Source organism: Pseudophryne corroboree, chromosome 3 (assembly GCF_028390025.1).
Source record: "Pseudophryne corroboree isolate aPseCor3 chromosome 3, aPseCor3.hap2, whole genome shotgun sequence".
Classification (NCBI taxonomy): Eukaryota; Metazoa; Chordata; class Amphibia; order Anura; family Myobatrachidae; genus Pseudophryne; species Pseudophryne corroboree.
Window position 1 is genome coordinate 797,243,621 of NC_086446.1, and position 18,940 is coordinate 797,262,560.

The following is an 18,940-nucleotide window of genomic DNA, read 5'->3' on the forward strand; positions in this document are numbered from 1 at the left end:
AGAGGCGACCAGAGACTGTCCCCGGCCCACATCACCCAGACAGGTACTGACCTTAGAACCTGTAAAGCCCTACGGACACGTTGTCATTGACTTTAGTCCTGTAGTGAACCCCTTGACAGAGATGGCTAGGAAGGGCATTCCCAAGTCAGTGGACTTTGCACCCGCTTGCGAGTTGGCATTCCAGTCATTGAAGGAGGCTCTGGTACCCGCTCCAGTGCTGATGGCGCACATTCTTGACCAGGATTGTGTTTTACGAACTACTGCGCCACTGCACAGACTGGGAGCAGTACTGAGCCAGGAGGAGCCATATGGGCAGGAGCACCCTGTGGCCTGTTTGAGCAGAATACTGCTATTGTAGAGATGGGGTATGCCACAATTGGGACACCTTGGGTGGCACTTGTGTGTAACTGGCCCCCCACCGTGGTGACTTTCCACCCACCTGTTAGGTGGCTGCAACCTACCTTGGGGAAATTGGACAGACTTTTGTGGTGGAGCCTTGAACTTGGACTTCAGGTGGACTATTTGAACATTGTGCACCCACGAAGAGAGGCCCACTGCACTATGGATGAACTGTCTAGGCCGGAGCCTACACCCCCCAGGTAGCGTCCCCTTCAACCCAACAGACTGCGGGACCAGGAGCCATATCGTTGTTACATGACTCGCTGCTTTTCCCGCTTGAATTGGGATGGGGGGAGGAGTGTGGCCGGAGAGACTAACCAGCCACACGTGTAATGGCGGCCGCGGTACTGAAGGGGTTAACCCCTAGTGCCCGGCGCAATTAGGAGGACAATGGGCGCTTTTAAACTGTGCACTGGCGCTAGTCGCCATCTTTAAATGTATTGTGGGTGCTAGGCACCGGGTATTTAAAATATGTTTAATAATGTGTCATATGTTATATCGCTGCGCAGTTGGAGAATGATGAATTGATGGACAGGGCACTTATGAGGAAAGTACAAGGTATTTTGTTTCTAAAAAAGGCCTTGAAAATAGTTTGTGAGACACTTTTTGCATAGGAAGTCGTATGGTAATTGTCCTAGCTCTAGACTTGCTATGTACAAGTAAGTGTCAATTAGCCGGCCTCTTGGTGGCCAAACATCTTTGAAATGCAAACGAAGGTGAAAGGAAGACTGTTTGTTGTGTTGCAGCCTTTCCTGTTGTAATCCCAAACACTGGGTTTGCATGGAGATGTGAATGAGACAGAAACATTTGTATTTTGAAGCTATGTGATAAATTTATCAATAGTGAATGTTAAACTGATACCAAACGTTGTCTGTGTGACAGGAAGGAGGATATTGTTTTTTTTTGCACTTATCTCCTTTTGAAATTTATTTATTTGTATTTCTCTATCGTCCTAGTGGATGCTGGGGTTCCTGAAAGGACCATGGGGAATAGCGGCTCCGCAGGAGACAGGGCACAAAAGTAAAGCTTTCCGATCAGGTGGTGTGCACTGGCTCCTCCCCCTATGACCCTCCTCCAAGCCAGTTAGATTTTTGTGCCCGGCCGAGAAGGGTGCAATTCTAGGTGGCTCTCCTAAAGAGCTGCTTAGAGAAAGTTTAGCTTAGGTTTTTTACTTTACAGTGAGTCCTGCTGGCAACAGGATCACTGCAACGAGGGACAGAGGGGAGAAGAAGTGAACTCGCCTGCGTGCAGGATGGATTGGCTTCTTGGCTACTGGACATCAGCTCCAGAGGGACGATCACAGGTACAGCCTGGATGGTCACCGGAGCCTTGCCGCCGGCCCCCTTGCAGATGCTGAAGTAAGAAGAGGTCCAGAATCGGCGGCAGAAGACTCCTCAGTCTTCTAAAGGTAGCGCACAGCACTGCAGCTGTGCGCCATTTTCCTCTCAGCACACTTCACACGGCAGTCACTGAGGGTGCAGGGCGCTGGGAGGGGGGCGCCCTGGGAGGCAAATGAATACCTATTTTGGCTAAAAATACCTCACATGTAGCCTCCGGAGGCTATATGGAGATATTTAACCCCTGCCAGAATCCGTTAAGAGCGGGAGACGAGGCCGCCGAAAAAGGGGCGGGGCCTATCTCCTCAGCACACAGCGCCATTTTCCCTCACAGAAAGGCTGGAGGGAAGGCTCCCAGGCTCTCCCCTGCACTGCACTACAGAAACAGGGTTAAAACAGAGAGGGGGGGCACTAATTTGGCGATATGCTATATATATATTAAGATGCTATATGGGAAAACACTTATATAAGGTTGTCCCTATATAATTATAGCGTTTTTGGTGTGTGCTGGCAAACTCTCCCTCTGTCTCTCCAAAGGGCTAGTGGGTCCTGTCCTCTATCAGAGCATTCCCTGTGTGTGTGCTGTGTGTCGGTACGTGTGTGTCGACATGTAGGAGGACGATGTTGGTGAGGAGGCGGAGCAATTGCCTGTAATGGTGATGTCACTCTCTAGGGAGTCGACACCGGAATGGATGGCTTATTTAGGAAATTACGTGATAATGTCAACACGCTGCAAGGTCGGTTGACGACATGAGACGGCCGACAAACAATTAGTACCGGTCCAGACGTCTCAAAAACACCGTCAGGGGTTTTTAAAATGCCCGTTTACTTTAGTCGGTCGACACAGACACAGACAGGGACACTGAATCCAGTGTCGACGGTGAATAAACAAACGTATTCCTTATTAGGGCCACACGTTAAAGGCAATGAAGGAGGTGTTACATATTTCTGATACTACAAGTACCACAAAAGAGGGTATTATGTGGGATGTGAAAAAACTACCATAGTTTTTCCTGAATCAGATAAATTAAATAAAGTGTGTGATGATGCGTGGGTTCCCCCCGATAGAAAATTATGGGCGGTATACCCTTTCCCGCCAGAAGTTAGGGCGCGTTGGGAAACACCCCTTAAGGTGGATAAGGCGCTCACACGCTTATCAAAACAAGTGGCGGTACCGTCTATAGATAGGGCCGTCCTCAAGGACCAGCTGACAGGAGGCTGGAAAAATATCATAAAAAGTATATACACACATACTGGTGTTATACTGCGACCAGCGATCGCCTCAGCCTGGATGTGCAGAGCTGGGGTGGCTTGGTCGGATTCCCTGACTAAAAGGGGGGAGGAGTGTGGCCGGAGAGCCCCAGCCACGAGGCAAATGGCCGCCCTGGCACTGAAGGGGTTAATCCCTAGTGCCCGGCGCCATTTGCAAAGACAAAGGGGCTTTTGGCGCCAAATTTGAATTGTATTGTGGGCGCTAGGCGCCGTGTTTTATTAATGTTTAAAATATTGCAGAAATTGTATTTTAACTGTGCCGTGGTCCCGGACCCCTCCGGAGACCACGGCAGGGAGGACAGCCCCCGGCGCGCTCAGCAGAGTGTGCGCGCCGAGGGAGAGGAGGCAGCCGCTGACCGCCGGAGTCCGGGAGCTCCGCTCCCGGCAGCGGTCAGTGTAGCCCCGGGCGCACTGGAGTATGCGCGCCGGGGAGAAGGGTGAGCGCTGCTGCTGGGAGCTCGGCTCCCGCTGCAGTGCTCTAGGTGAGAGCCGCCGCTGGGGGCCGAGAGCTCTGCTCCCGGCGCCTCAGCCCAGCACGGGTGGCCAGCCGCAGCAGCCGGGACGGACGTCCCGGGCTGCTAGTCGGCGAGGGGGGTGCGCTGCAGCCCGGCTCCCCGCCGGACGCTGCAGCGAGGCTAACAGACAGGCGCCGCTCATGGGGGACCGGGCTAGCCGGCTCCCTAGCGGCGTGGGCACATTAGGCGGCCAAGCAAGATGATGAGCGCTGGGGTCCGGGAGCTACGCTCCCGGCGCCCCAGCACCACAACAAGCCAGGGTCACGGCGGCCGGGACAAGTGTCCCGGTCCGCCGGACTTCGGTACAGGGGGGTGCGCCGCTGCGTGCGGCGAGGCCACTGATTAGTGCCACCCTGGGGGGACAGGGAGAGCCAGCTCCCTGGAACCCCAGAGGCAGAAAAGCAGGCTGGAGGATGGGGGAAGCCAGCCCCATACCTCCAGCACCCAGAGAGCCCTAACAGCCAGGCTGCAGGGCTAGGGAAGGCACTGCAGTGCCTGAGTATGTAGAGTCTGTGCAGGGCACAGGCTCAGTGTATATTTAAAAGGAAAAATGTACAGTGTGATTTAAAATGTAAATGTATTTAAAGATAAAGTGCACTTACTTGATTGTGTGTCCCAGGAGGGGGGAATCCATAGCTGTGCAGGCTGATGGATTCTCCCAGACCTTTTCCCTAAAAACGGAATGCTTTCCCATCCAGCCTCACAGTTCCAATGGGGACAGGGAGAAAAAGAAGCAGCTTAGCTATAAGACAAGCTGAGTGGTTTCTTGGAGCTCCATGGAGATCAGCCGTAGTGGACCAGAGACCTGGACCGGGGAGCCAGGCTGCCCAGCTCTGGAGCCCAAATCCAGGCTGCAGGCAGTGAGAAGGGGTCCCGGGCAGGTTTCTGGAAGTCAGTTTAGGAGGGAAAACCTCCCCCCAGCCAGACTGAACGGCACCGTGGGAGTAGCCTGCTCTCCCAGATGGGAGAGACAAAGGAGACCGACCACTCCCCACTGTCCATTGGGAACAATGTTGTGTGTGCATGAGACCAGAGCATGCACAGCTCATGGGTAAACATTGATTGGTTGTACACCACAGGGCGGGCTTACCCCCTGTGGTAAGGGGTCTTGGAGAGGGATAAAAGGAGGGCAGTTGGCCCATAGGATTGTGTATTGTAACATCTTCTTCTGCTGAAACATCTTAATTGTATGCTGTTGCCCCTAGCAATAGGGAGGAGCCTTTTTAAAGGTTATTTTGAGCAATAAACACCTTTGCCTCAAGAAGACTGCTTCATCTTGTGACCAACAGGGTTAGGCCAAACCTAGCCCCGTCCTCCGGCTGTCCAGGGAAGCACCTGACGTCTCCAAGCTCCGCCTTCCGCCAGCTACCGGTAGAGGCCTAGCAAGTGGCTAGAGGGGATTCGTCAACACCACACAGGTGTGGTAAAGCAGTGCGTCGGCACATACAGAGCAGAACCGTGGTTCCAAACGCCACGGCAGGTTAGGAGTTTGGTGGTGGCAGCGAGAACCCGCCCACAGCGCAGTGGGTGGAGTCAGTAACAGGCGGTTACTGACGGTAAGCAGGGAATCCCCTATGTGGTCAGGCCTCGTGCGGCTTGACCTTCCATTCTGTGCGCAGTCAACGGGACGCGGAAGCTGCGAGTGCTTCCGTACGGTATCGTCCTGTCACAATACCCTTGACAGGGACAGTATTTTATTGACTATAGAGCATTTAAAGGATGCATTTCTATATATGCGAGATGCACAGAGGGATATTTGCACTCTGGCATCATGAGTAAATGCGATGTCCATAACTGCCAAAAGATGTTATGGACACGACAGTGGTCAGGTGATGCAGATTCCAAACGGCACAAAGGTGTATTGCCGTATAAAGGAAGAGGAGTTATTTGGGGTCGGTCCATCGGACCTGGTGGCCACGGCAACTGCTGGAAAATCCACCGTTTTTTACCCTAAGTCACATCTCTGCAGAAAAAGACACCGTCTTTTCAGCCTCAGTCCTCTCGTCCCTATAAGATCATATCTGCCCAGGGATAGAGGAAAGGGAAGAAGACTGCAGCAGGCAGCCCATTCCCAGGAACAGAAGCGTTCCACCGCTTCTGACAAGTTCTCAGCATGGCGCTGAGACCGTACAGGACCCCTGGATCCTACAAGTAGTATCCCAGGGGTACAGATTGGAAGGTCGAGACGTTTCCCCTTCGCAGGCTCCTGAAGTCTGCTTTACCAAGGTCTCCCTCCGACAAGGAGGCAGTATGGGAAAAAATTCACAAGCTGTATTCCCAGCAGGTGATAACTAAATTACCCCTCCCACTACAAGAAAAGGGGTATTATTCCACACTATATTGTGGTACTGAAGCCAGAAGGCTAGGTGAGACTTATTCTAAAAATTTTTTTTGAACACTTACAAAGGTTCAAATCAAGATGGAGTCACTCAGAGCAGTGATAACGAACCAGGAAGAAGAGGACTATATAGTGTCCCGGGACATCAGGGATGCTTACCTCTATGTCCCAAATTTGCCCTTCTCACTAAGGGTACCTCAGGTTCGTGGTGCAGAACTGTCACTATCAGTTTCAGACGCTGCCGTTTGGATTGTCCACGGCACCCCGGGTCTTTACCAAGGTAATGGCCGAAATGATGATTCTTCTTCGAAGAAAAGGCGTCTTAAGTATCCCTTACTTGGACGATCTCCTGATAAGGGCATAGTCCAGGGAACAGTTGGAGGTCGGAGTGGCACTATCTCGGATACTGCTACAACAGCACGGGTGGATTCTAAATATTCCAAAATCGCAGCTGATCCGACGACACGTCTGCTGTGCCTAGGGATGATTCTGGACACAGTCCAGAAAAAGGTGTTTCTCCCGGAAGAGAAAGCCAGGGAGTTATCCGAGCTAGTCAGGAACCTCCTAAAAACAGTGCATCATTGCACAAGGGTCCTGGTAAAAATGGTGGCTTCCTACGAAGCAATTCCATTCGGCAGATTTCACGCAAGAACTTTTCAGTGGGATCTGCTGGACAAATGGCCCGGATCGCATCTTCAGATGCATCAGCGGATAACCCTATATCCAAGGACAAGGGTGTCTCTCCTGTGGTGGTTATAGAGTGCTCATCTTCTAGAGGGCCGCAGATTCGGCATTCAGGATTGGATGCTGGTGACCACGGAGCCCAGCCCGAGAGGCTGGGGAGCAGTCACACAAGGAATAAAAATTTCCAGGGAGTGTGATCAAGTCTGGAGACTTTTCTCCACATAAATATACTGGAGCTAAGGGTAAATTTATAATGCTCTAAGCTTAGCAAGACCTCTGCTTCAAGGTCAGCCGGTATTGATCCAGTGGGAAAAACATCACGGCAGTCGCCCACGTAAACAGACAGGGCGACACAAGAAGCAGGAGGGCAATGGCAAAAACTGCAAGGACTTTTCGCTGGGCGGAAAATCATGTGATAGCACTGTCAGCAGTGTTTCATCCCGGGAATGGAAACTGGGAAGCAGACTTCCTCAGCAGGCACGACCTCCACCCGGGAGAGTGGAAACTTCATCGGGAAGTTTTTTCCACATGATTGTAAACCGTTGGGAAATACCAAAGGTAGACATGATGGCGTCCCGTCTGAACAAAAAACGGGACAGGTATTGCGCCAGGTCAAGAGACCCTCAGGCAATAGCTGTGGACGTTCTGGTAACACCGTGGGTGTACCAGTCGGTGTATGTGTTCCCTCCTCTGCTTCTCATACCTAAGGTGCTGAGAATTATAAGACGTAGAGGAGTAAGAACTATACTCATGGCTCCGGATTGGCCAAGAAGGACTTGGTACCCGGAACTTCAAGAGATGCTTACAGAGGTCTTATGGCCTCTGCCGCTAAGAAGGGACTTGCTTCAGCAAGTACCATGTCTGTTCCAAGACTTACCGCAGCTGCGTTGGTCGGCATGGCGGTGGAAAGCCGGATCCTAAGGGAAAAAGGCATTCCGGAAGAGGTCATTCCTACCCTGGTCAAAGCCAGTAAGGAGGTGACCGCACAACATTATCACCACATGTGGCGAAAATATGTTACGTGGTGTGAGGCCAGGAAGGCCCCACAAAGAAATTTCAACTCGGTCGTTTCCTGCATTTCCTGCAAACAGGAGTGTCTATGGGCCTCAAATAGGGGTCCATTAAGGTTCAAATTTCGGCCCTGTCGATTTTCTTCCAGAAAGAATTGGCTTCAGTTCCTGAAGTCCAGAAGTTTGTCAAGGGAGTATTGCATATACAACCCCCTTTTGTGCCTCCAGTGGCACTGTGGGATCTCAACGTAGTTCTGGGATTCCTCAAATCACATTGGTTTAAAACCAGTCAAATCTGTAGATTTGAAGCATCTCACATGAAAAGTGACCATGCTCTTGGCCCTGGCCTGGACCAGGCGAGTGTCAAATTGGTGGTTTTTTCTCAAAAAAGCCCATATCTGTTTGTCCATTCGGACAGGGCAGAGCTGCGGACTCGTCCCCAGTTCTCTCCCTAAGGTGGTGTCAGTGTTTCACCTGAACCAGCTTATTGTGGTGCCTTGCACCTACTAGGGACTTGGAGGACTCCAAGTTGCTAGATGTTGTCAGGGCCCTGAAAATATGTTCCAGGACGGCTGGAGTCAGGAAAACTGACTTGCTGTTATCCTGTATGCACCCAACAAACTGGGTGCTCTTGCTTCTAAGCAGACTATTACTAGTTGGATGTGTAATACAATTCAGCTTGCACATTCTGTGGCAGGCCTGCCACAGCCAAAATATGTAAATGCCCATTCCACAAGGAAGGTGGGCTCATCTTGGGCGGCTGCCCGAGGGGTCTCGGCTTTACAACTTTGCCGAGCAGCTACTTGGTCAGGGGCAAACACGTTTGCTAAATTCTACAAATTTGATACCCTGGCTAAGGAGGACCTGGAGTTCTCTCATTCGGTGCTGCAGAGTCATCCGCACTCTCCCGCCCGTTTGGGAGCTTTGGTATAATCCCCATGGTCCTTTCAGGAACCCCAGCATCCACTAGGACGATAGAGAAAATAAGAATTTACTTACCGATAATTCTATTTCTCGGAGTCCGTAGTGGATGCTGGGCGCCCATCCCAAGTGCGGATTATCTGCAATACTTGTACATAGTTACAAAAATCGGGTTATTATTGTTGTGAGCCATCTTTTCAGAGGCTCCGCTGTTATCATACTGTTAACTGGGTTTAGATCACAAGTTGTACGGTGTGATTGGTGTGGCTGGTATGAGTCTTACCCGGGATTCAAAATTCCTCCCTTATTGTGTACGCTCGTCCGGGCACAGTACCTAACTGGCTTGGAGGAGGGTCATAGGGGGAGGAGCCAGTGCACACCACCTGATCGGAAAGCTTTACTTTTGTGCCCTGTCTCCTGCGGAGCCGCTATTCCCCATGGTCCTTTCAGGAACCCCAGCATCCACTACGGACTCCGAGAAATAGAATTATCGGTAAGTAAATTCTTATTTTTGTAAGATATCCTGGTTGGATGGAAAGGACTCAGGGCTTACCCCCCCTGTTGTACTGTGTGGAAAATTGACCTAAAAAGAAGGCCTGCAAGCATCCAGTGTGTATTATACCATTTTGATTCTGCTGTAACATCTTGCTGTATTGCTCAGCCTTTTTGAAGGCTGTATTTGGGCAAATAAAGATCTTCTGCCTAAAGACGATGCTTCATCTTGTGACCTGCAGGCCTATGCAAAACATAGACCCGTTTCTCCGGCTGTCCCGGGAGCACCCCAACGTCTCCAAGTTCTGCCTTCCGCCAGCTACCGGTAGAGGACTAGTGGGGATTCATCCATACCACACAGGTGTGGTAAGGCAGCGTGTCGGCACATACAGAGCAGAACCGTGGTTCCAAACGCCACGGCAGGATAGGAGTTTGGTGGTGGCAGCATAAGCCCGCCCACAGCGCAGTGGGTGGAGTCAGTAACAGGCAGTTACTGACGGTAAGTGGGAATCCCCTATGTGGCCAGGTCCCGTGTGACCTGAACATCCAATCTGTGTACTGGGGACGGGACGCGAAAGCGGTGACTGCTTTTCGTACGAGACCATCCGGTCACAGGTCCACATTAGTACCATGGGGTATAGATGGGTCCACTAGGAGCCACTGGCACTTTAAGAGTTTATTAGTGTGGGCTGCCTCCCCACCCCCCCCTCTTATCAGACCCAGTCTAGAAACTGTGCCCGAGGAAACGGACAACTTCGAGAGAAGGATTTTACACAGATAGTGGCGAGATTCACACAGCTCACACAAACAAGGCAAACCAAGCTAACCAGCCTGAAAATTCAGCAAAAGCTGAATAACATTACTGAACCTAGTAACAACGCAGTACGTAACTAAGAACAAAGCAGTACTGAACCAAGTAACCAATGCAGGATAACGAAGCGCTGGGAGGGCGCTCAGCATCCTCTACGGACTACGAGAAAAGGATTTACCGGTAGGTAATTAAAATCCTAATTTCTCTCACGTCCTAGAGGATGCTGGGGTCCACATTAGTACCATGGGGATGTACCAAAGTTCCCAGTATGGGAGGGAGAGCGCGGAGGCTCCTGCAGAACTGATTGACCAAACTTTAGGCCCTCAGAAGCCAAAGTATTGAACTTGTAGAACTTAGCAAACGTGTTCGACCCTGACCAACTTGCCGCTCTGCAAAGTTGTAAAGCTGAGACCCCCCCGGGCAGCCGCCAAGGAAGAACCCACCTTACGAGTAGAGTGGGCCTTAACAGATTTTGGACACGGCAATCTTGACATAGAATATGCATTCTGAATAGTGTACCTGATCCAGCGAGAAATCGTCTGCTTAGAAGCAGGACAGCCAATTTTCTTGGGATCAAAAAGGACGAACAGAGAGTCCGATTTCCTGTGACGAGCAGTCCTCTTCACATAGATCTTCAAAGCCCTCATAACATCCAAGGACTTTGATGTAATCGACGAGTCTGTAGCTGATGGCACCACAATAGGTTGGTTGATATGAAAAGCTGACACAAACTTTGGAAGGAACTGGTGACGTGTCCTGAGCTCAGCTCTATCTTCATGGAAGATTAAGTAGGGGCTTTTACAGGACAAAGCCCCCAATTCCGACACACGTCGAGCAGAAGCTAAGGCCAACAATGTGACAGCCTTCCACGTGAGAAACCTGACCTCAGCCTCCTGTAAAGGCGCAAACCAATCTGATTGCAGGAAATGCAACACCACGTTAAGATCCCAGGGTGCCGTCGGTGCCACAAAGGAAGGCTGGATGTGCAGAACCCCTATCAAAAAAGTCTGAACCTCAGGGAGGGCAGCCAATTGTTTCTGTAAGAAAATGGATAAAGCCCAAATCTAGACCTTTATGGATCCCAAATGCAGGCTCCTATCCACACCTGCTTGTAGGAAGAGAAACCGTCCAAGTTGAAACTCCACCGTAGGAAACTTCTTGGACTCGCACCAAGACACACATTTTTTCCAAATGCGATGATAATGTTTAGACGTTACTCCTTTCCTAACCTGTGTCAGTGTAGGAATAACCTTGTACGGAATACCCTTCCGGGTTAAGATCTGGCATTCAACCTCCATGCCGTCAAACGTAGCCTCGGTAAGTCTTGATAAGCGAACGGCCCCTGTTGCAGAAGATCTTCGCAAAGAGGAAGAGGCCTCGGATCTTCAAGCAGTAAGTCCAGAAGATCCGCTTACCAAGCTCTCCTTGGCCAGTCCGGAGCAATGAGAATTGCCTGAACCCTTGTTCTCTTTATGTGTTTTAGAATTCTTGGAACGAGAGGAAGTGGAGGGAACACATACACTGACTTGAACACCCACTGTGTTGCCAGGGCATCCACCGCCACTGCTTGTGGTCTCTCGACCTGGAACAGTACCTCCGAAGTACCTCCGAAGTTTCTTGTTGAGACGTGAGGCCATCATGTCTATTTGAGGCACGCCCCAAAGACTGGTCACCTCTGTGAACACCTCCGGATGGAGGCCCCATTCTCCTGGATGGAGATCGTGCCTGATGAGGAAGTCTGCTTCCCAGTTGTCCACTCCTGGAAGGAAGATTGCTGACAGCGCCACTGCGTGCTTTTCTGCCCAGAGGAGGATTTTTGTTACCTCTGACATAGCAGCCCTGCTCTTCGTTCAACCTTGTCGGTTTATGTAGGCCACCGTCGTCACATTGTCCGGCTGTACTTGAATGGCCTCAATTCCAGAATGTTTATTGGAAGAATGGATTCCAGACTTGACCACCTTCCTTGGAAGGTTTCCCCTTGAGTGACTGCGCCCCAACCCCTGAGACTTGCATCTGTGGTTAGAAGGATCCAGTTCTGAACCCCGAACCTGCGGCCCTCCAGAAGGTGAGGCATTTGCACCCACCAGAGGAGCAAAAACCTTGCTTTCGGCGACAGACGTATCCTCTGGTGCATGTGTAGGTGAGATTCCGACCACTTGTCTAGGAGATCCAGTTGGAAGGACCGAGCATGAAATCTTACGTACTGTAGAGCCTCGTAGGAGGCAACCATCTTCCCCAGAAGGCGAATGCACTGATGAACCGATACCCGGGTAGGCTTCAAGACATCCCGGACCATTGATTATATCACCAACGCTTTCTCCACCGGTAGAAACACCCTCTGCACTTCCGTGTCGAGGATCATCCCCAGGAAAGACAATCTCTTTGTCAGCTCCAAATGTGACTTTTGGAAGCTTCAGGAGCCAACCATGTTCCCCTGAGCAGATGAGTCGTGAGAGCAATGGTCTGCAACAACTTCTCCCTGGACGATGCCTTTATCAGCAGATCGTCCAGATATGGAATTATGTTCACTCCCTGTCTGCGGAGGAGAACCATCATCTCTGCCATCACCTTGGTGAACACCCTCGGTGCCGTGGAGAGACCGAATGGCAGTGCCTGGAACTGATAGCGACTGTCTAACAGTGCAAATCTGAGATAAGCCTGATGCGTCGGCCAAATCGGAATGTGGAGGTACGCATCCTTGATATCTAGGGATACCAGAAACTCTCCTTCCTCCAGACCTGAGATCACTGCTCTGAGAGACTCCATTTTGAATTTGAACACCCTCAGGTAAGGGTTCAACGATTTAAAGTTTAAAATCGGTCTGACCGAACCATCCGGTTTCGGTATCACGAAAAGGTTTGAATAGTAACCCATGTGTTGCATATGAGGTGGAACTGGAACAATGACCTCTGACTTTTCCAATTTTTGGATGGCTTCCTGTAGGAGAGCCCTTTCTGTCAGTAAAGCTGGCAAGCCTGATTTGAAGAATCGGTGAGGCGAGAGTATCCACAATATCCTGTATCCAGGGATCCAGGCCGGACGACACCCAGACGTGGCTGAAACGTCTTAGTCTCGCACCCGTTCTCCAGGCTGTGCGGTCCACCGTCATGCTGAGGATTTTGAGGAACCAGAAGCAGGCTTCTGGTCCTGGGAACCTGCAGGTGCAGGCTTCTTGGATTTTGCCCTACCACCTCTAAAGAAGGTGGTAGGAGGCTTGGACTTTTTTGTCTTTGCAGTCTGAAAGGACTGCGATGTTGATGAAGAAAAGGGTTTCTTCATAGAAGGAGCAGCTGAGGGAAGAAAGGTCGACTTACCCGCGGTTGCCGTGGAAATCCACACATCCAACGCTTCCCCAAATAGAGCCTGACCTGTGAAGGGTAGGTTCTCCACACTTCTCCTGGATTCCGCGTCTGCCGACCATTGCCGTAGCCAGAGTCCCCTGCATGCTGAGACATCCATGGAAGATATCCTAGTATTCAGAGTACCCAGGTCCTTCATGGACTCCACCGTGAAACCCGCAGAATCCTGTATGTTACGTAAAAACAGTTCAATGTCACTTCTATCCATCGTATCGAAGTCCTCTAGTAATGTGCCTGACCACTTTACTATGGCTTTAGAAATCCATGCACAGGCAATAGTGTGTCTTAACGCCACTCCTGAAGCAGTGTATATGGATTTGAGCGTAGTGTCAATCTTACGATCAGCCGGTTCTTTTAATGCAGTAGATCCAGGGACAGATAAAACCACCTTTTTAGACAGTCTGGAGACAGATGCGTCAACTATGGGTGAGTTTTCCCATTTTTTCCTATCCTCCTCAGGGAAGGGAGAAGCAACCAAAACCCTTTTTGGGATCTGGAATTTTTTTATCCGGGGTTTCCCAGGACTTCTCAAATAATGCGTTTAATTCTTTAGACGCAGGGAAGGTTAGCGAGGCTTTCTTATTACCTGTGAAGTAAGCCTCCTCAACCTGCTCAGGTGTTGTGTCAGTAATGTGCAACACATCCCTAATGGCCTCAATCATGAGCTGCACCCCCTATGCAAGGGATGCCGCCCCCCTCAGCACATCCCCATCATCGTCTGCCGTGTCAGAGTCTGTATCCGTGTTGGCTTGCATAATCTGGGCAAGTGCACGTTTCTTTGGGTATATACTAGGGGATTTTGAAGTAAAGGGAACGGAACCCGACCAAACTTCCATAGACTTCCTTAAAACCTGAGTTTCAGTCTCAGTATGGGCTACCCTAGTAGAAATCTGAGAGATCATTCCCTTTATGGAAGCCAGCCATTGTGGCTCAGATTCAGAAGTCTGAGACAAGATATTACATTCCCGTATACATGGATTGGATTCCTCTGGAGAAGATACCTCCACTGCAGCATAAGAGACAGAGTCCCTGGACATGGTTATGTGAGAATTTACACACACACACACACACACACACACACACACACACACACACACACACACACACACACACACACACACACACACACACACACACACACACACACACACTTTTCCCCAAGTACCTTCAGAGAGAGAGAGAGTTTAGAGCCAGCACACACAGCTCCCCAGAGACAGTTATATAAGAACTGCCTGGCGCTGACTGTGTACCCTTAATAGACTACACAGCGAAATTACAGCCCCCCCCTCCCCTTCTACAACCCCCTGGTAACGCACAGGATAGCTGGAGTCGTGTGGAGGGACAGCGATCCCTGTCAGCATTGCTGGAAGTGGATCTGCAGGGAGAAAATGGCGCTGGTGAGCTGCTGGGTCCGCTCTGAGGAGAAGCTCCGCCCCCAAACATGGCGTGTCTTCCCGCACTATTTGAAATTTTATACTGGCCTGAGGTATTATGCCAGCAGCGTTTACCGGAGTCCCTGATAGCCTGAGTGACCAGTGTAAGGGTATTTGCGCTGGCCCAGGGTGCCCCTCATAGCGCCACACCTGCTGTACCGCTGAGCCTTCTGGAGCGCAGTATCAGTACTTCGCTCCCACCCTGTTGCCGCCATTCACACCGGCTCCCCACCAGTCGGGTCGCCGGTGACACACTCACCACCGGAAGCTTCTGGCTCTGTTAGGGGGTGGCGGCATGCTTCGGGAGCGAGCAGTCTCCTCGGGGGGCTAACGATCATCACCCTCAGGAGCTCAGTGTCCAGTCAGCGGAGATAGTGGCTCAGACCCCTCAGGGCGAACACTACTCCCCCTCTTAGTCCCTCGCTGCAGGGAGGCTGTTGCCAGAAGCCTCCCTGTAAAATAATAAACTCTAAAATAAATTTTTACTAAAGAAGCTCTGTAGAGCTCCCCTAGCTGTGACCGGCTCCTCCGGGTACAATTTCTAAACTGGGTCTGGTAGGAGGGGCATAGAGGGAGGAGCCAGCCCACACTGTTAAAACTCTTAAAGTGCCAATGGCTTCTGGTGGACCCGTCTATACCCCATGGTACTAATGTGGACCCCAGCATCCTCTAGGAAGTAAGAGAAACATAGACATCCCATTAGATATTATAGTAATATGCCGTGAGCCTGTAGACTTTACCTCTCTCCTGAAATAGCCGACATGCAGGGATCCTCGCTCACTCATCGCTGCGCTGTAAACGCTGCAGTGTCTACTGGTGCAATAGAGAGCGCAACCTCTGCACAGTGTAAATGAAAGTCCCGGTTGGCGTCAGTTCGGGATAATCTTGAGAACCACTGGACGGATTTTGATGCGGTTTTCACAGTGGTGTAGAGCGTGTCTCGAGAAATGTTTAAGATTATGAAACATTAAAGTTCATCCAGCGCTTCTCCAGATCAGCACTAACATACAGAGGCCTACAGGAGATGGTGGACGTAGTTGATACTGCTCCTCATCGGAGTCCACATTCAGGTCTTTGGTCCTCTGTTTGCAGACCTGCATGTGACAGGGGCAGTGACATGATGTGAGGAGGGGAATGGAGGCAGCAGGAAGCCACAGACTGAGAGTTATATAGTGGGAGGAGCAGGGTCCCCAGCAGCACAGAGTATATCAGGAGATGAGTGATGTGTCAGTGAGGACAGGGCTGCATGTGACAGGGGCAGTGACATGATGTGAGGAGGGGAATAGAGGCAGCAGGAAGCCACAGACTGAGAGTTATATAGTGGGAGGAGCAGGGTCCCCAGCAGCACAGAGTATATCAGGAGATGAGGATGTGTCAGTGAGGACAGGGCTGCATGTGACAGGGGCAGTGACATGATGTGAGGAGGGGAATGGAGGCAGCAGGAAGTCACAGACTGAGAGTTATATAGTGGAAGGAGCAGGATCCCCAGCAGCACAGAGTATATCAGGAGATGAGTGATGTGTCAGTGAGAACAGGGCTGCATGTGACAGGGGCAGTGACATGATGTGAGGAGGGGAATAGAGGCAGCAGGAAGCCACAGACTGAGAGTTATATAGTGGGAGGAGCAGGGTCCCCAGCAGCACAGAGTATATCAGGAGATGAGGATGTGTCAGTGAGGACAGGGCTGCATGTGACAGGGGCAGTGACATGATGTGAGGAGGGGAATGGAGGCAGCAGGAAGTCACAGACTGAGAGTTATATAGTGGAAGGAGCAGGATCCCCAGCAGCACAGAGTATATCAGGAGATGAGGATGTGTCAGTGAGGACAGGGCTGCATGTGACAGGGGCAGTGACATGATGTGAGGAGGGGAATGGAGGCAGCAGGAAGTCACAGACTGAGAGTTATATAGTGGAAGGAGCAGGATCCCCAGCAGCACAGAGTATATCAGGAGATGAGTGATGTGTCAGTGAGAACAGGGCTGCATGTGACAGGGGCAGTGACATGATGTGAGGAGGGGAATAGAGGCAGCAGGAAGCCACAGACTGAGAGTTATATAGTGTGAGGAGCAGGGTGCCCAGCAGCACAGAGTATATCAGGAGATGAGTGATGTGTCAGTGAGGACAGGGCTGCATGTGACAGGGGCAGTGACATGATGTGAGGAGGGGAATGGAGGCAGCAGGAAGTCACAGACTGAGTTATATAGTGGAAGGAGCAGGGTCCCCAGCAGCACAGAGTATATCAGGAGATGAGTGATGTGTCAGTGAGGACAGGGCTGCATGTGACAGGGGCAGTGACATGATGTGAGGAGGGGAATGGAGGCAGCAGGAAGCCACAGACTGAGAGTTATATAGTGGAAGGAGCAGGATCCCCAGCAGCACAGAGTATATCAGGAGATGAGTGATGTGTCAGTGAGGACAGGGCTGCATGTGACAGGGGCAGTGACAGGATGTGAGGAGGGGAATGGAGGCAGCAGGAAGTCACAGACTGAGAGTTATATAGTGGAAGGAGCAGGGTCCCCAGCAGCACAGAGTATATCAGGAGATGAGTGATGTGTCAGTGAGGACAGGGCTGCATGTGACAGGGGCAGAGACATGATGTGAGGAGGGGAATGGAGGCAGCAGGAAGTCACAGACTGAGAGTTATATAGTGGGAGCAGCAGGATCCCCAGCAGCACAGAGTATATCAGGAGATGAGTGATGTGTCAGTGAGGACAGGGCTGCATGTGACAGGGGCAGTGACATGATGTGAGGAGGGGAATGGAGGCAGCAGGAGGCCACAGACTGAGAGTTATATAGTGTGAGGAGCAGGGTCCCCAGCAGCACAGAGTATATCAGGAGATGAGTGATGTGTCAGTGAGGACAGGGCTGCATGTGACGGGCAGTGACATGATGTGAGGAGGGGAATTGAGGCAGCAGGAAGCCACAGACTGAGAGTTATATAGTGAGAGGAGCAGGGTGCCCAGCAGCACAGAGTATATCAGGAGATGAGTGATGTGTCAGTGAGGACAGGGCTGCATGTGACGGGCAGTGACAGGATGTGAGGAGGGGAATGGAGGCAGCTGGAAGCCACAGACTGAGAGTTATATAGTGGGAGGAGCAGGGTCCCCAGCAGCACAGAGTATATCAGGAGATGAGGGATGTGTCCGTGAGGACAGGGCTGCATGTGAAAGGGGCAGTGCCATGATGTGTGTGTGGGGGGGGGGGGGAATGGAGGCAGCGGGAGGCAACAGACACTTATATAGTGGAAAGGAGTATACAGTAAGATGGTGATTGCACTTTACATTGTGACTAGTTTGTTGATCATTTACTGTAGATGTAAGTCAGTGGTACTTAATAGGTTAATATATTGTACCTTTTATTGTCTGCTCTCCTTAGATCGCTGTAAACTATGTGGCCAAGGACTGTCTAAGACAGAGACTGTGGTGAGAGCCGGAGAACACTTGTATCACGTACACTGTTTCACATGCACCAAGTGTGACCAGCAGCTGCAGGGACAGCAGTACTATGAGGATCAAGGGCGTCCGCTCTGCGAGGATTGTTACCAGGTGAGTTTATACATCCGCTGTGGTATATATGATATATAATAAGCATGGAGGGGAAATGACGACACTCCCACCGTTCTGAGTGCAAGATACAGTGTTGCTGTTTCTCTGCTCCGCTGGCTGCTCATTCGCTGTGCCTGTGTGGCCCTATGCAGATGAAGGGGAGGGGCCATGTCTAAGCATACAGACCTCTACCCTGCTGGCTGCTCATTCGCTGTGCCAGTGCGGCCCTATGCAGATGAGGGGGAGGAGCCAAGTCTAAGCAGAACTTTTCTTAGCATTAAGAATACAAAGAAAACGATTGATTGCATTTATTGTCTCGGAATAAGAGCGTTGCTGCTGCACCCGAGACCCAGAGGGGCTCATTCTCCATCACTGCAGCTAGTCCCAGGAAACATTCAGCACTTGGGGTTTATCTTCTTAGTGCCCCCTTAGAGCTACTCGCTAGTGCGTATGCATTGTGGGACTCGTGCGCAGTCTGGAGGAAATTGCGAGATGCGTCTGGTTACGCTCTTGTGTCAGACTCAGATGCCTATTTATCAACAAATGTAAGCTATTTAAAACTCCTTGTGTATGATAAGTGGTGCCCCAGCCAATCAGCTCCCAACTGTCATGTGTTTTAAACATGACAATTGGGAGCTGATTGGCTGTAGCACCATTTATTTATTAACAGTTTCTTATATAGCGCAGCATATTCCATTGCGCTTTACAATTACAACAACATTAATAGAACAAAACTGGGTAAGAACAGACAGACATAGAGGTAGGAGGGCCCTGCTTGCAAGCTTACACTCTATGTGCAATGAGTTTTAAATAGCTTAAAATCT

At 50.9% G+C, this 18,940-nt stretch overlaps 1 protein-coding gene across 6 annotated transcripts in view; it reads left to right on the forward strand.

The window, feature by feature from the left end:
* The window catches only part of ZYX (zyxin), an 81,499-nt gene that overhangs the window by 58,831 nt on the left and 3,728 nt on the right, over window positions 1-18,940 (forward strand). For all 6 annotated transcript variants that reach the window (XM_063962675.1, XM_063962677.1, XM_063962674.1 and 3 more), the window contains one exon: window positions 17,947-18,116. In XM_063962675.1, the coding sequence (XP_063818745.1) occupies window positions 17,947-18,116 (170 nt within the window). The remainder of the gene's footprint in view (window positions 1-17,946; window positions 18,117-18,940) is intronic.